Here is a 14,507-nt window from a genome sequence, read left to right as displayed (position 1 = left end):
CCACAGTTCATTTCCATACCAGTTAGAGCTTCACCTAACTTTTCTCAGGTCTGGTTGCTGTGTAAGGCACAGAAGCAGGGCCAGTTTAAAAAAATAAAAATAAAATAAAATCTTAAAGAATGCTATGGGAACTCACACAAAGGCAAACACGTTGCGAGAGAGTTAAAAAGAAGTTTCATACCATATGGTCCATTGGTAGTATTATTTATATACTGCTTTTCATCAGAAATTCTGAAAGTGGTTTACACAGGAAAAGAACAATAGTAAAGAAGACTGCTTTGTTCCCAAAGGGTTCACATTCTAAAAAGAAATGCAAAGTAAACACTTGCAACAGGAACTGTAGGAATGCTGTGCCAGATTAAATAGGGACTGTTGCTCTCCTCCTGCTAAATAAGAGAGCTAGCACTTTGAAAGGTGCCTTTCCCCCCATTTAGCAGGGTATTGCGGACAGCTATGAACACTGGAGAAATTTTCAGCCCTACAATAATAAAGATAAGATATTTATCTTATTTTATATTTATATTTATAGATAATTTATTTATCTATTTATTTATAGATATTTATAGATAAGATACTTAAGATAGGATGGTTTTTGCCATCCGTGTTTTACCTTGGGCAGGGTGTGAACCGCAAATTTGGAGAGACTGCATCCTTGTTTAAGAACCATAAATCTGTGGATGAGTTCTGTGGTTTAAGGGTGTAAGCCACGTAACATGAAAGCTGAATACCCTTTCCCCCAATTTCAGTAGAAAAAGGAGATAGGAGATATTGAGGCTGCTCTCACTCACAGCTTAACCTAGGCTAGGGATGCCGATCCCAGCGAGGCAGCACTGCCTAGCCCCGCTGTTTACAGAGGTTAAGAGAGTGAGTGCTCCCTCACCCGTAACTGCTTGTGTGTTTGCTGGGGCTATGTTTAGTCCTAGCAGACACAGAGATGGGCCCCTAGCATGCCTGTCTCTTGGGGGAATTCCTCGATACAATGCACTAGTCATGTGTTACATTGTGGGATTCACAGAGCCTAGTGGAGCAGTCAAGGATAATTAAATGCAGTGTGCTCCCACCACTAAGCCCCCGATTGTCTGTGGGGAAGGTAAGCTTTTTGGAGCCTTCCTCACCCCCTACTCACCCGCTCTTAGTGATCATGAGAATCGCCCCACTGACTGTGAAGAGCTGCTGTTAAACCATCACAAATCCACAATAACTTTCTGGCAGGAGATAATCTGAATTATCAGCTGGTGACAACTTTGACATTTAAGCATCTAAAATGTAATGTTCATAGAAGGCTTTCTTTTTGTGAGAACCTTCTGTTCTAAAATTAGCAGTGCTTTTTTGAGACTTCTTCCTCTTTGTTTAGCTAATTCAGTGCTTTGGTGCCTTTTTAGTGATGTATTTCACACATCCGATGATGCTTATGCTTCAAAAAAATTGCAGGCCTTTGGGCCTGCAGTTGCAATGGCCTAGCAGCCAGCTTGTTAAAGTTTGGCTACCCTGATATACATGGTATCTAGTTCTGTAATCACTTACATCTTCATGTGTTAAGGCTCATTAAATACAGCTGCTCTCAGTGAAGGGAGAAAATGAGCTGTATAAAAGGGAATCTGATTGGAGTTGCTGTTTGAAACCCACCATGCAGTGTTTATCTTCATAGAGGAAGAAGCAGGCTTATTGTAATGTTGGCTGAATATTATGTTTCAGGAGACATGGAGGCTGTGTGGGGAGAGGGAGTGGCTAAGCTAGTCAAGCAGCTGCTGAATAGGTGCCACAAGGATAGGCCCCTTTGGCATTGCCCTTTAAAAGATCCCACTGAATTGCGAGCTTTCTTGCTTGGGCTGGGATACCCTTTCCCCCCAAAAGTGAGGTATATGGTGAGGGTCTCAGTTCTTGCCCCACTTGCAGTCAAAGACATTAGGAGGCAATGAAAAGGTGCCAGCCCTACCATAAAATAATCGGAGGCACTTGCCATTAAAGGGTAGCAATGTCTTAATTCATTTTAATGAAAAATCATGTGGGTGAGAAGCACTATTTGATTTTTCTGACTTGGGCACCCCTTTGTACCTGATCATCCTAAATCTTGGCATCTATAATAGTACTGCATTCAGGCCTTAACTCAGCCTTGTAATGAAGTGCCCTACATTTACCCATCTATAAACATTTTTACTTGCCTGCTTCAGGGGGATTGACCCTTGGTGGCATTGCCTGGACTTTTTAAAAATATGTTTCTTGCTGCATCTCTGTCGGCAGCAGCAACTTCAGCCACATTTGAAATACTGATAATGGTCTTGGTGGCTAGCTCTTGCCAGTTCTCGTGTGTTCTCTCTTGCTCTCATCACCAGGAAATGACCCTATGATGTGATGCTGACCATGCAAATGGTACCTGCACATGCACGGATGCCATGTGCATGTTGGCGCCGCACGGGGCTTCTTGGGATGCACGTTGTGCCAGCAGGAAACTGCATAGGGCGGTGGACTACTCTCCTCTTTCTTAAAGTTCCTGCAGGGGCGTAACTATAATAGGGCAAAGGGAGACAGTTGTCTGGGGGCCCACTGCCTTTGGGGGGTTCAGAGGCAAGTCACATGACTGACTCCCCCAGCTGTGCACCCGCCCGGGCTTCCTTCACTTGTATTCATCCTCCAAAACTGATGTGGGTGTTAAGACCTGGAGCTACCAGAACAGCATGTCTTTTTCTAGTACCATTAAATGACTTGCATCGTCCACAATTTACAAAACCTTAAAAAAAATAATTTAGGATGATGATGTTTTGTTGTGGCACATCGGAGATATATATGTGTGTGTGTGTGTGTGTGTGTTTATTTTACTATGCTTTTTGTTACCACTATTCAGCCTCATTTAAGGTTTCTTTACTTCATGAGCTGAGCTTCGGGGGGGGCGGGCGTTTTAAAATCTTGTCTCTGGGCCCCCTTGCTATGATCCTGAGTCCTGCTCCCAAAAAGTGCTTGAACAAATTTTGAGCTGTTTGTGCACATTCCTAATCAGAAAGGGTACGGTATATGTTTGATGCTCATGAGTTTTGTATTATTAGATATCCCATTTGTCTGGCACAAAGAGACTATATATATTCTTGCTAACAAGGCAGAAATTATGCACAATGAATTGGAATTGCATTTTGAACTAGTTTGAGATTTTTAAAAAGCAAAAAATAAGAAATTCCAAATTTTTGTTAATGGGGCTTTGCATTCCTTAGAATGCAGAGGAGTTATTTTAGCAGCATCTTGCAAAAGAGACTCCATGATAAGTAGATAACTGAGGAATCAGCATTGCCTTTATCTCATATCCTGAGCATTCAGTGTCGAGTGCACGTTTCAGAATCCACAATAGGTCACTTTCATATTGTGTATGTTAAGTTCCTAGCCCTCATAATTGTCCAGGCTCCATTTGACATTTGCAGACTGTGTGTTTAAATTTTCAAAATGCCAGTGGGAGTGAATGAGTGAGATTCTTAGTGATAAAAACATGAGAAACGGTCACCCAGTACAAAATTCTGTCTTTCATTAGTCTCCAATTTCACATCTGTTTGTTTTTTGATACTTTCTCTTCCATAATATTGTCAAACTTAGGTTTTAGAAAATGGAAAAAAAAGTTACGTAGTTTTGGGGAAAGGTGTCTTTCCTCCCCATCCCGACCCAGTACGTCTTCTGCTATACAGAGAGAAGAGATGTGTCATGAACAGAAAATATGCAAGACTTCTACTTATAGCACGGGGATTTGTGGCTGCATTTACAAGTATTTCTGCAGAATGTTGGCATTTCAGAAACTGCCATTAAAGAGTGCTAAAACACAAACTGATTAAAAAGGATTTTGTAATAAAGCTGGTTGGAATCACAGTTGGGTGTTAACATGCTGCTTTTCTGTTTGGTTGTAAGGTTGTGGTTCTGTTTTAAATGAGAAGGGTGAAGTGGAAATGGATGCCATTATCATGGATGGAAAAAATCTAGCCTCGGGAGCAGTATCTGCAGTGAAATGTATAGCTCACCCAATAAAGCTTGCTCGTCTCATCATGGAAAAGGTATTCTGAATGTGAACAAGGAATATTATTGCCTTTAGGTCTTTGATCCGTGTGCCATGATACCTTATGGCCAAGTCTACACTTGTGATAGAATGGACCGCAGCACTTCAGGTACTGGATCAGATGTTTGAATGTTTTCATGCAAATAGAAACTCAGCACAGCTGGCCAAAGGGCTGACCTTGAGCCTTTCTTTCTGACTGTTTGCAAGGAGTTTGTGTGTTACCTCTCATTGGTTGTCTGAAGTTATATTGTCCATTCTACCACCTAATTCTACCTCATTCTGCTGCATGTTTCCTGTAGTGTTAAAGATTGAGGCAAAGAAATCCCTAGGCTGGAATACAGTGCGGTTCACCCCCACCCTAGAGTGTTGGTCTAATAAAGGCTCCGTTGCTAGTGGTGTTTGTAATCATGTCCCTGTTGTCTCCAGTAATGGAGTTTGTAGTGCTTTAAAGCCCTGTGACTAGAGAATAACCATCCATTTCATTCAGAAGAAGGTATGTGTACACCATGGACAATGACATCACCTGTATAGCTTCTAACCATTTTAAGGCTTGCATATGCCAACTAGGGATGTGCACAGAACCAGTGGGGGCCGGTATGAAGGCAGGGGGATAACAGGAGGGTGCACTCCCACCCCTCCCCCACCCCCACGTTTCCCCTGCCTGTTCTCTTTGTAAAACTGGGGCAGCAGTATACCTCCATGCCACCCCATCCTCTCCTTGGTCTGGAAGTAACCTGCACATATGCGCATGTCGGCCATGTGCGCTTGCTCATGCGCACAATAGGCGTGCGCAGATTACTTCCAGTCACTTTCAGTCTGGAGATAGGACTGGGAGATACACTGCCTCCCCAGTTTTACAGAGATTGCAGGTGGGAGAAAGGGGGGGGGAGTGCACCCACCCCCGCCTTATAGTTAGCCCCCCCCGCCTTCATACCAGCCAAACTGCCGAGTGTTCAAAGGAGGCCCCTAAAAGGTCCTCTGAACAGGTTTGTGCGCATCCCTAATGCCAGCAGCCACCCTCATGGGATCAACCTGGAGGAGGACTACCAAGTTCTGCATATGTCCATGGTATGGGAGCACTAGTTCTCAAAATCATCGGTGAAATACCCAGATGCAAGCCTAGTGCCCTCCCAGGCTTCTGAGGCTTTGAAAACTTTTTTGTCTGACTCTGCCCATAGCAGCAAGGCTAATGTTCTCTCGTGTGTGTGTGTGTTACTCCTTCAGTACAAATATTTAGCCAACAATTGAAATGTGCTTTCCTAAGCTTTCAAACTTGGAGACAAAAGGTCTCACAACTTGGCCAAGGAAGATATTTTGACCCTTTAATTATTTATGTATTGCGCCTGTCGAGCTAGAGGGGAGCAGGCTGCTCTTAAGACAAGAAGAGCATAGGAGTGGACAAGTCCGTTTTTATTATAGCACTTGTTGTATATGGAGTGCTTTACCACCCTTATCTCATTCAGTTGCACAAATGCCTGTGAAATAAGTAATGATGTGTCTTTTACAGCTGAGGAAGAGAACTAGAAACTGGGTATGAAATCTGGAGTTCTTCCCGTGGCCTCATGCTGCCTCCTAACTGCCTTCAGACCTGAGCCATGCCACTATTTTCAACTTCAGGTGCTCAGTACTAGTACATCCCAGAGCTCAAGAGGCTCTTATCAAATCGTATGACTTCCATCCTAACCCTCTCATGTAAATATAACAGTTTTAGAGGTCATTCATACAATCAAAAACTGTGTGCTACCCAGGCTTGGGAACAGTTTTTGCTCACAACATTTGGTAGTGTGGAAACAAAGCAGGAGGAAAACATGGGTAGCTTTTCCTCCTACCTTGCTTCCATGTAATCACTACCCTGGTTTTCCTCCTACCTTGTTTCCATACAACCAAATGTTGGGAGCACACTCCGCTCCCAAACCCAGGTAAAACACAGTCACGATCAATGAGACTCGCCGGAGGAGGTTCTGCGGGGAGAGCGGGCTTAGCTCTTCCCACAGACGATCCATCCTGAAGCCCTGGGTGGCCGGATTGGCTGTCCACACGACTGCCAGCTCTGTCACAGAGTCGGCGTGGGCTGCAGGCATTGGGGGCCGTGTGGCCCCCGGAAGTTCCAGGATGCTCCACACAAGTGTGTGGGACATACAGGAGACACCCCCAGGGCCGGGAGGCTGGTTTCAGCTTCCCGGTGGGGGTCACCTCATGTGTTGCCGAGGCGCAGAGCCACAGCGCGACAACACATTATCGAAAAGACGGGGTTAGTAGAGCGCTTGATCCTCTAGCCTCGTCTAATGGAAGGGCTAGTTAAGCGGGTAACCCGCTTTGAGGACACTAGGCTTGCATGATCACCAAACAGCGGGCTAGGCTCCCTTAGCCCACTTTTTGGTGATCATGAGAATTGCCTCTTTGATTGTGTGAATGACCTCTTAGACTAACTGCTGTTAGTCTATGTTAACATGACCCTCTTTCTACCCACCTCAAACACAATTCTGTGAGCTGGGTCTCACGATCAGTCAAACCCGGTTGGGGGCGGTGAGCGGGGAGGGAGCCCTGGGCGGCCGTATCGGCCGCCCACATGATTGCCGGCTCTGTGATGGAGCAGGCAGGGGCTGGGAGCTCAGGGGCCGCGCGGCCCCAGAAGCTTCAGTATGCCCTCCGCAAGTGTGCAGGCCATACTGGGCAGACTCCCAGAGCCGGGAGGCGGCTTTTCGCCTCTCCTCCGGGGGTCTACTCGCAAATAGCTGTGGTGCGGAGCCGCACCACGGCTACTCATGATCAGATAGCCCGGGTTTGCGGAGTGCTCGCTCCACAAACCCGGGCTAAGGGGAGGGGTACTTGAGCGGGTTACCCACTCTAGAACCACCGGGCTCGCAGCCGAGCCCGGTGGTTCTCACGATCAGCAAAAATCGGGCTAGCGGAGGCATTACAAACAAAGAAAAGATGCCAACACTGAACAATGGCTTCGTTATGCTCTGTTAATAGACACCGTATTTTTGGACTTTCAGGCATACCTGCAGTTTTTGAGATCCCTATTTGTATGTGGGCTAAAAGCCCAACTATTCTTTAGTTAATTATTAATTTATTCTTTAGATATGGTCATGGCCTAAATAGAGAGAATCCTTCTATCAGACTTTTTCCACACTGCTCAGGCGTGTAACCCGCTGAGCCAAACCTTGTTGACCAGCCATATGTGGTAGCTCATTAGTGACTTGATAAACCATGAAGTCATTCACACAATCAAAAACCTTGTTCTACGGTTTGGGAGCTGTATGTGCGCCCAGTTTTCAGTTGTGTGGAAGCAAGGTAGGAGGAAAATCTGGGTAAGACACAGTTTTTATTTGTGTGGATGACCTCATAGAGGCGATTCTCATGAGCAGCAGAAACCTCTCTGTGTGCTGCAACGGGAGCTGCATGGCTCTCAGTGGTGGCTCAGCAGCAAGCCTGCTTATGGAGCCCGCCGTTAAACCCAGCTTTTGAGCACGTGCGCCCAAAAGACAGGCTAATGGATTGTGTGTCTGGTGAACATACTTGGGGAGGGGGGCATCCCAGAAATGCACCATACACTCGCGCGGTGCATTACTGGGGCTTGGGGTGGGGCACCACAGAGTAGCACCTCCCTTTGTCTGAGCGTCAGAGCAAGCCACAGCTGGGCGTGGGAGCACCTGAGTGAAACCGGCGCTCGTCTGGGCGGGCAGTCTGCCCACCCGAGGAGGGTCCTGTGGTCGTCTGCAGGGAGAGTGGGTAAAGCCCGCTCTCCTTGCAGAAAGAACCTCTTTCAGCTTTACACACTGATCATGTGTAGAGCCTTATAGTGGGGTTTGTTTTGTTTTGTTTTTGCCTGATGAGCTGTGGACACCTCTTTAGCTAAAATACATGGCTGGTTTCCTGCGTTAGCTTTGTAGGTCATAAGCTGAGCTAGCGCCATAGCGTTCTGCCTCATGCAGAACTGCGTAGCTCTTGCTTGGCTTATGACCCACAGAGTTTCAGCATTCTACCTTTCATGAGTCGGTCAACAGCTGCAGGAAAAGCAGATCTGTACCTTGGCAGTGAAATGAAAATGAAGCTGTTGCCACTGAAAAGGCTTTGATTAGATAGGCATTTGCAAGTGCCATCAAAATGCAAAGAGTGACAATCCTGAGGAGTATACAGCAGCCGCTTTGAGCAATCTTCATGTCCAATGAGTGATCTGAAATAACTAATGAGGGGTATTCTTGATCCACTTGCTGAAGCTGTTGTCTTGAAATACAAATGTGATATCTACTGCTGGTATAGAACTTGAGGGATATTTTCTATCAACTTTGTGGTTAAGATTTTATTTATTTTTTACTTCTAGTTTGCCTTTGAAATAGCTAGGAAAACTCAAGTGGTAAACTTCTGGGACAAATTACTTCCAATAATGATTTTCATACATAAAGATGTATGTTTTTACACACACAAAGCCCTTTTTCATGATCTGTGAGAAGGGCTTGAAGGGGCGTGGGGAGGAAGCCTTGAAGCTTATCTCCCCCACAAACCATTCTCTCGTTGTTGCTGGGCGGGCGGATCAATTGCTGGATTCTGCCAGCAGCTGGGAGGTTTGGGGGCCAGCAGGCCCCTGGAACTCCCATAATGCATGGTGCATTATGGGGAGTTTTGTAGTGCTGGCCGGGAGGCTGTTGATGTATGGGTGATGCACAGAGCTGTGTAGCACCAACACATGATCAGTTCTCCTGGGCTGATGATGCGTTTGCACCTTTAACCCAGGCTGACAGCCAGAGTGCCCTTGTGGGTTTGCTGCTGTGCCGCCACTGGGAGTTGGTCGCTGCCCCGAGATTGTGGAATGCACTCCCTGCTGAGATACGATCCTCCTCATCTCTGGCAATTTTCAGAAATCACCTGAAACCCCATCTTTTCGCCCAAGCTTTCTCAGCTTCCTAAATTTTTAGGTTTTAATCTCTGGGTTTTTAAAAAATCGTTAAATGATTTTAAGCTTTTTGTATATGTTTTTACTGGTTTTATGCTATTGTAAACCGCCCAGAGACGAAAGTTTGGGGCGGTGTACAAATGATAGATAAATAAATAAATAAATAAAATTAAGAGAGTCATTCACGTCATGGCTCAAGTCAAACATCATGCCGAACCATGGTTAAGTTTAACTATATTTAGCATGATTTCTGAATTGACAGACCATGGATTTCAATCACCTAGCAAACAGAATCAGAAACCATGCTTTGAAGTGGATTAGCATAAACCATGATAAGGAAACTGTGGTTTGGTATAATGTCTGACTTAACCAACCATATAGTCCCTCACTCCACCTTCAGAGGCTCCTGTACCAGAGAGACGGGAGTAAAATGATGAAGCTGAGAAGAGAGAAAATGGAAGTGGACAAGCTGTTCAAAGCCATGTTTTGCTTGTTGCACATTTAGAAGTCCAAACTATGGTTTAGGTTATAAACTGTGGTTAGCACATTTCATGGTTAGGCATGATGCCTGATGCTGTGAGGCAATAGGTTTGCACTAAAATTACTAGTAAGAATCATTTAGCTGAACACTGTAACATGTTAACCTTTAAAAGAAACAATCCTTGCAGTTTTTTCCCTTCAGATAAACAGTCTTTTAACATAATCCTACTGAAGTAAAACATTAGCAGGAGAATTTAGTTCAATGTGCAGTTTCTTATGAATCCTGTCTCGAAGCCATGTGACTCTTCTCTGCCATTACAGCCATGCCTTTGCATGCAAAAGGTGTCAAATCAACATTTTAAAATGTAAAAGCTGAGAGATCCACTTTGTGGTTTCTGTGGAGCTTTCCATTCTGGTCTAGAATGCTGTAGTGTTCTCTGCTGCCTTGGAACATGCTTTTTAAAAAGTACTATACAAATAATAAATCTTAAAGGCAGATCTAATTTTATTAGGATTGCTGCCTTTTACAGAAGCTTTGCATAAATAAATTCTGCAAGGAAGCTTTTCCCATTACATACCAAGTAAAGCTTAACCTGATAACTTTCTATGTGTCAGGATGCTGTTAAAGGTACAAAATCAGGGCCAGAGAAAGGTAGCAACCCTAACCTTTTTAAAGGCAGCGGGGGGGGGGGGGGAGGTCATTAGCAATGCAATCATTTTATAGAGTGGCAGACATCCAGACTCATGAGTAATCCCATTGAAATTAATGTTAGTTGTTACTTTCCCCTATTAATTTCAATGGGATTACTCATGAGTAACATAGTTTGGGTGTTGGCTTCAGATATTGATGCCAGACTTGCATGAGTAAGGTTATAGTTTTTGTACCCTAACAGCTTGTTGTTAACAAGTGCAGGAAATTATTCTTTACTCTTATAATATTTATTTTAGTTATGATTACTTCCAACAGGAAAGGGACACATAGAACTCCTTCTTGAAGCATGTAAAAACAGACTTTCTACTAAGCCAGTAGATATTCCTCTTGCATTTTGAGCTGAAGCTTTGTATCCGGTTGTATTGAATGTTATAATGAATCATTTCCTGTACTTGTGTGATTTTGTCTTCTGTTATATTTTGATTTGTAGTGTTGTCATCTTTTGGTCATAATCCTAATAGCTTAGTGCAAATGGAATGTCCTGGTTGCTAATAAAATAATCCTCTCTTCCCTCATATTCATTGAAAGAATAAAAAATACATTCTATTAATATGAAAAGTTTGTCCAAAACACTAGAATATCTTAAACTTCCTTGGTAAAATCTAGAATGTCACATCACTAGCCAATGCATAACTCTCATTGTGGTACAGGAGGTGAAGCTACTTACATGTGTGGTCCTTATGTGTGCTCAGAGTATCCTAGACTTGTGTACCAACATGAATCTGTGCTCATAAGTACATGCTATGCTACCAGTATTCAAACAGCCTAATATTGTACCATGTGGATTTTTAGAAAGTGTGAATATTTCTTTATGAACTTTGATATGCCTGAAACTGTAATACATTGAATATTTAAATTTTAAGAGTCAAAGGACATTAGGTTATAAGAATCTTTGTTTCAAATTGTCTTTCATCCCCTTTAAAGTTTTATTTAACTGAGTAAACATATTCCTAATTATCAAGACTTTGTGTCTGTTCATAGCACAATATGGGCTCCATCTGGTGGCCAGAACAGATTTCGTCCAGCAACACCCATGAGTCTAGCCTGCTAAATAGACCATTGAGACACATTTCATTAAACTGTGCAGGCTGTTTCCTGACATGAGTTAATAACGTCTCAGAAGGAGAGATCTGTTAAATCATTGCTTTTGGAGATCTACCAAAAGTCCAGAGATTTCTGTGGTGTGCTTTCATCATGTGGATTTGAAGATAAATAAGTTTCTGAAAAGGAATTCCATGAGAGTAGCTGGTATAGTCATTTTAGCAGCTGAACTTAAAAGTACTATAACACCCCAGCCATTTCCTAATATATTGTGGAACTGGATGAGAATAGCTCACTGGCAGTTGAGATGAGTTTTTGTTTGTATTAGTTGAAAAGTAAGGACACAACAGCACTCTTGCATAGCTCCCAGTTTTTTCAGTAGGGGATCTGAGTGAAACGTAAGTAAATCATGACCTGTATTAAGGTCTGAGAAGATTCAATAAAAAAGTGTTCGTGAAGCATTAAATACATCTCCAAGACAATGTTTTGAGCACGGGAAGTTGCCATACCGAGGGCATCTTCATATAACTGCTGATGAGTGTGAAGTCTGTAAGTGGGGAACATGTCTAAATTGTTGGCAATGAAGAGCATGCACTCCTGGCAACTGTGATGTCCAAACCTGCCCAAGTCTGCTTCCCTCGCTCTCTGCCCAACTTCACATCTAGGTTACAAGAAATTGGGCAAAAGTCTGGAGAACGTTGTGTGGAGAATCTCAGGAAATAGACTGGGGAGCGTTTGGACATGACTCCACATGTTTTCCAACCTGTTCCTCACTTGCCAATTCAGCAGCAGTTGTGTAAAGCTGCTCTGATTCAAACCATCGGTCCATCTTGTCCAGTATTGTCTACACCAGGGCTGCTCAGCTTTGGCCCTCCAGCTGTTATGGGACAACAGCTCCCATAATTCCCAATCACAGTGGCCAATAGGGATTATGGGAGTTGTAGGCCAACATCTGCAGGTGGGCCAAAGTTGAGCAGCCCTGGTCTACACTGACTGACAGCAGCTCTCTAGGGTTCAGAAAGGAATCTTTCCCTGCCCCACCTGGAGACATCAGAAATAGAACTGGAGACTTCTTTGCGTGTCAGGCATGTGCCCTACCACTGAGATACAGCCCTTTCCCACCAGCTGGAAGGCACATTTTATATCCTGAAATTAGTTCCTTGAAGAAAGAAAATACAGGTTGAGTATCCCTAATCCAGACATCCAAAATGTTCCAAAATCCGGAATGTTCCAAAATCTGGAAACCAAATGTGTGATGGGCTTTACATTTTCATTACATTTACAGCTACCTGTAGTTATTGTAAATTCAATGCTTATTTGTTTTTATACTAAATAAAACCTAAAAAAAAAAAAAATACAGTGTACAGTAACCTTTCGTGTTTAGACTTGGATCCCATGCCCAAGATATCACATTACAATATGCAAATATTCCAAAATCCGGAACACTTATGGTCCCAAGCAGTTCAGATAAGGGATACTCAACCTGTAAACAAATTATGTCCTTAAACCCCCCCAAAATTATGATTTAGAGCATTGGCTTCCTTTTATAATAAAGAAATTAGTTAATCATCCCCATAAACATTATATGCCTTTACACAAGTATTATTGTAGCTTTTCAGCACACGCAGTACAGTAGCTCTTTATACGGCCTCAATCCAGAAAAAGTGTGTTGTGACTTAAGTTGAAAGCAATAGGACAAGTGAGTTACAATTAACTTATGACCCATTAATTTCAATAGTACTTAAGCATTGTTAACTTACTGTGGGTTGTGGAGACTATAATTTATCAAATGAAAATGCTGTGCAGAAATTGCAGTTATATGAATGTGTGATTGCTGAAGTATGATCAGTAAATAAATTAAAAAGATTGCTGTGATGCATTCACCTTTTCTCCTCAAATCTCTTAAATTTTATAATATTGTGCAGGAGCATATACGATGATTTGGAAACCTGTGGGATTTTTGTGATGAAAGCAAACCACTTATGTAATTAACCTCAGAATACCTCTAAAAACAAGAAAGAACATGTTGGTAGTCTGAGAATCTGCTGTTTTTATAATCCCTCATTAATATCGAAAATTAATTTTTTAGGTATCTTATAATGTAAAAGCAGTATTCATGTCTGTTAAATCAACAGACAAGGTAATTAACCACAGTCAGGAAGTGATTTAACTCCCTTTATAACATTAAAATGTAATTTAACATTATCAGAGACGGGCGGGGGGGGGGATTGCATGTTGTGGAAACCAGCTGAACCCCAGCCGATTGTGACATTTCCCTAGTTAAGAATTTAAGGTTGTTTTTGATATGTACAAGTTTGTTTTAGTATAGTTTTCAATTTGTGTTCTTATATCTGTTTCAGATAATCAGAGCCACTTAAATATTGTTGAGACTGTTTTTCATTGATAAACAATGGAAGGCATTTCCCAACCTGAAGTTTATGGAGCTAAAGTGGCAAGATATGATAATGACTCGCTTTGTATCATCTGTCCAAGAGAGAAAAATGAGGCATTGGTGGAAAAGCCTGTTGCTATATCCTATGCAAAATTACTGAGTTTTATCAGGGAGAGTGCTCAGTGTGGAGACAAAGGTTTTCCTGAGATTAGTAGGTGCATCAGTGATGTCACACGGCAAGATCTTCAAGCAAAAGGATGTCCGTGGCATAGAAATGCTGTCAAGAGACTCTTCATACCAAAATGCTTAAATGTGCCAAAGAACGATATGAAAAAAAGATAAAATCAAATACTGAGGAAGACCCAAAACTGTCAAGTAGTACTTTTACTAGATCTTGATCATCACTTTACAAAAGGGAATTGTGTTTCTTTTGTGAGAATGGACCAGGTTACAAGAAGCCTTTGCATTTAGTTGCTATAGAAAATGCTGGTCAGTCACTTAAAGATGAAGTTGAAAGAAGTGGGAATGAGAAACTGCTTGTCAAGATTGTACATCCTTTGATCCTCAAGATGCACATGCTGTTGACATTAAATACCACACACGGTGCTGGGCAACACATGTACCAAATGTCAATCGCTCAGCACTTGACCCACAAAAACCAAGCAAGGCGAATGAGGTGGCAGCTGAAATTGAATTCCTTACTCTGCTTGAAAATACATTGTTAGTTGGAAATATAGTCAACATGGCTCATCTTCAAGAGGCATGCACAGGAATCCTTATGGCAAATAATGTGGACAGCCATCCCAGCCACATACAAAATAAAGCAACTTATACAGCACTAGTAATTTTAAGCCTGTTAGATTAACAGGCGCTAGTAGACCGCCACCGCCAGCAGGCCCAGTCCTTCCGCCGCGGCCCCCGCTGCCAGCGGGCCCAGTCTCCCTGGCGTGGTGGCCGC

General features: G+C 43.0%; 1 protein-coding gene across 7 annotated transcripts in view; it reads left to right on the top strand.

Moving 5' to 3' along the window:
• Positions 1-14,507, top strand: part of ASRGL1 (asparaginase and isoaspartyl peptidase 1) — a 56,609-nt gene that overhangs the window by 4,564 nt on the left and 37,538 nt on the right. For all 7 annotated transcript variants that reach the window (XM_053286802.1, XM_053286803.1, XM_053286801.1 and 4 more), the window contains one exon: positions 3,883-4,025. In XM_053286802.1, coding sequence (XP_053142777.1) covers positions 3,883-4,025 — 143 coding nt within the window. The remainder of the gene's footprint in view (positions 1-3,882; positions 4,026-14,507) is intronic.

Source organism: Hemicordylus capensis, chromosome 1 (genome assembly GCF_027244095.1).
Source record: "Hemicordylus capensis ecotype Gifberg chromosome 1, rHemCap1.1.pri, whole genome shotgun sequence".
Taxonomy (NCBI): Eukaryota; Metazoa; Chordata; class Lepidosauria; order Squamata; family Cordylidae; genus Hemicordylus; species Hemicordylus capensis.
This window is presented reverse-complemented; position numbering and strand designations above follow the sequence as displayed.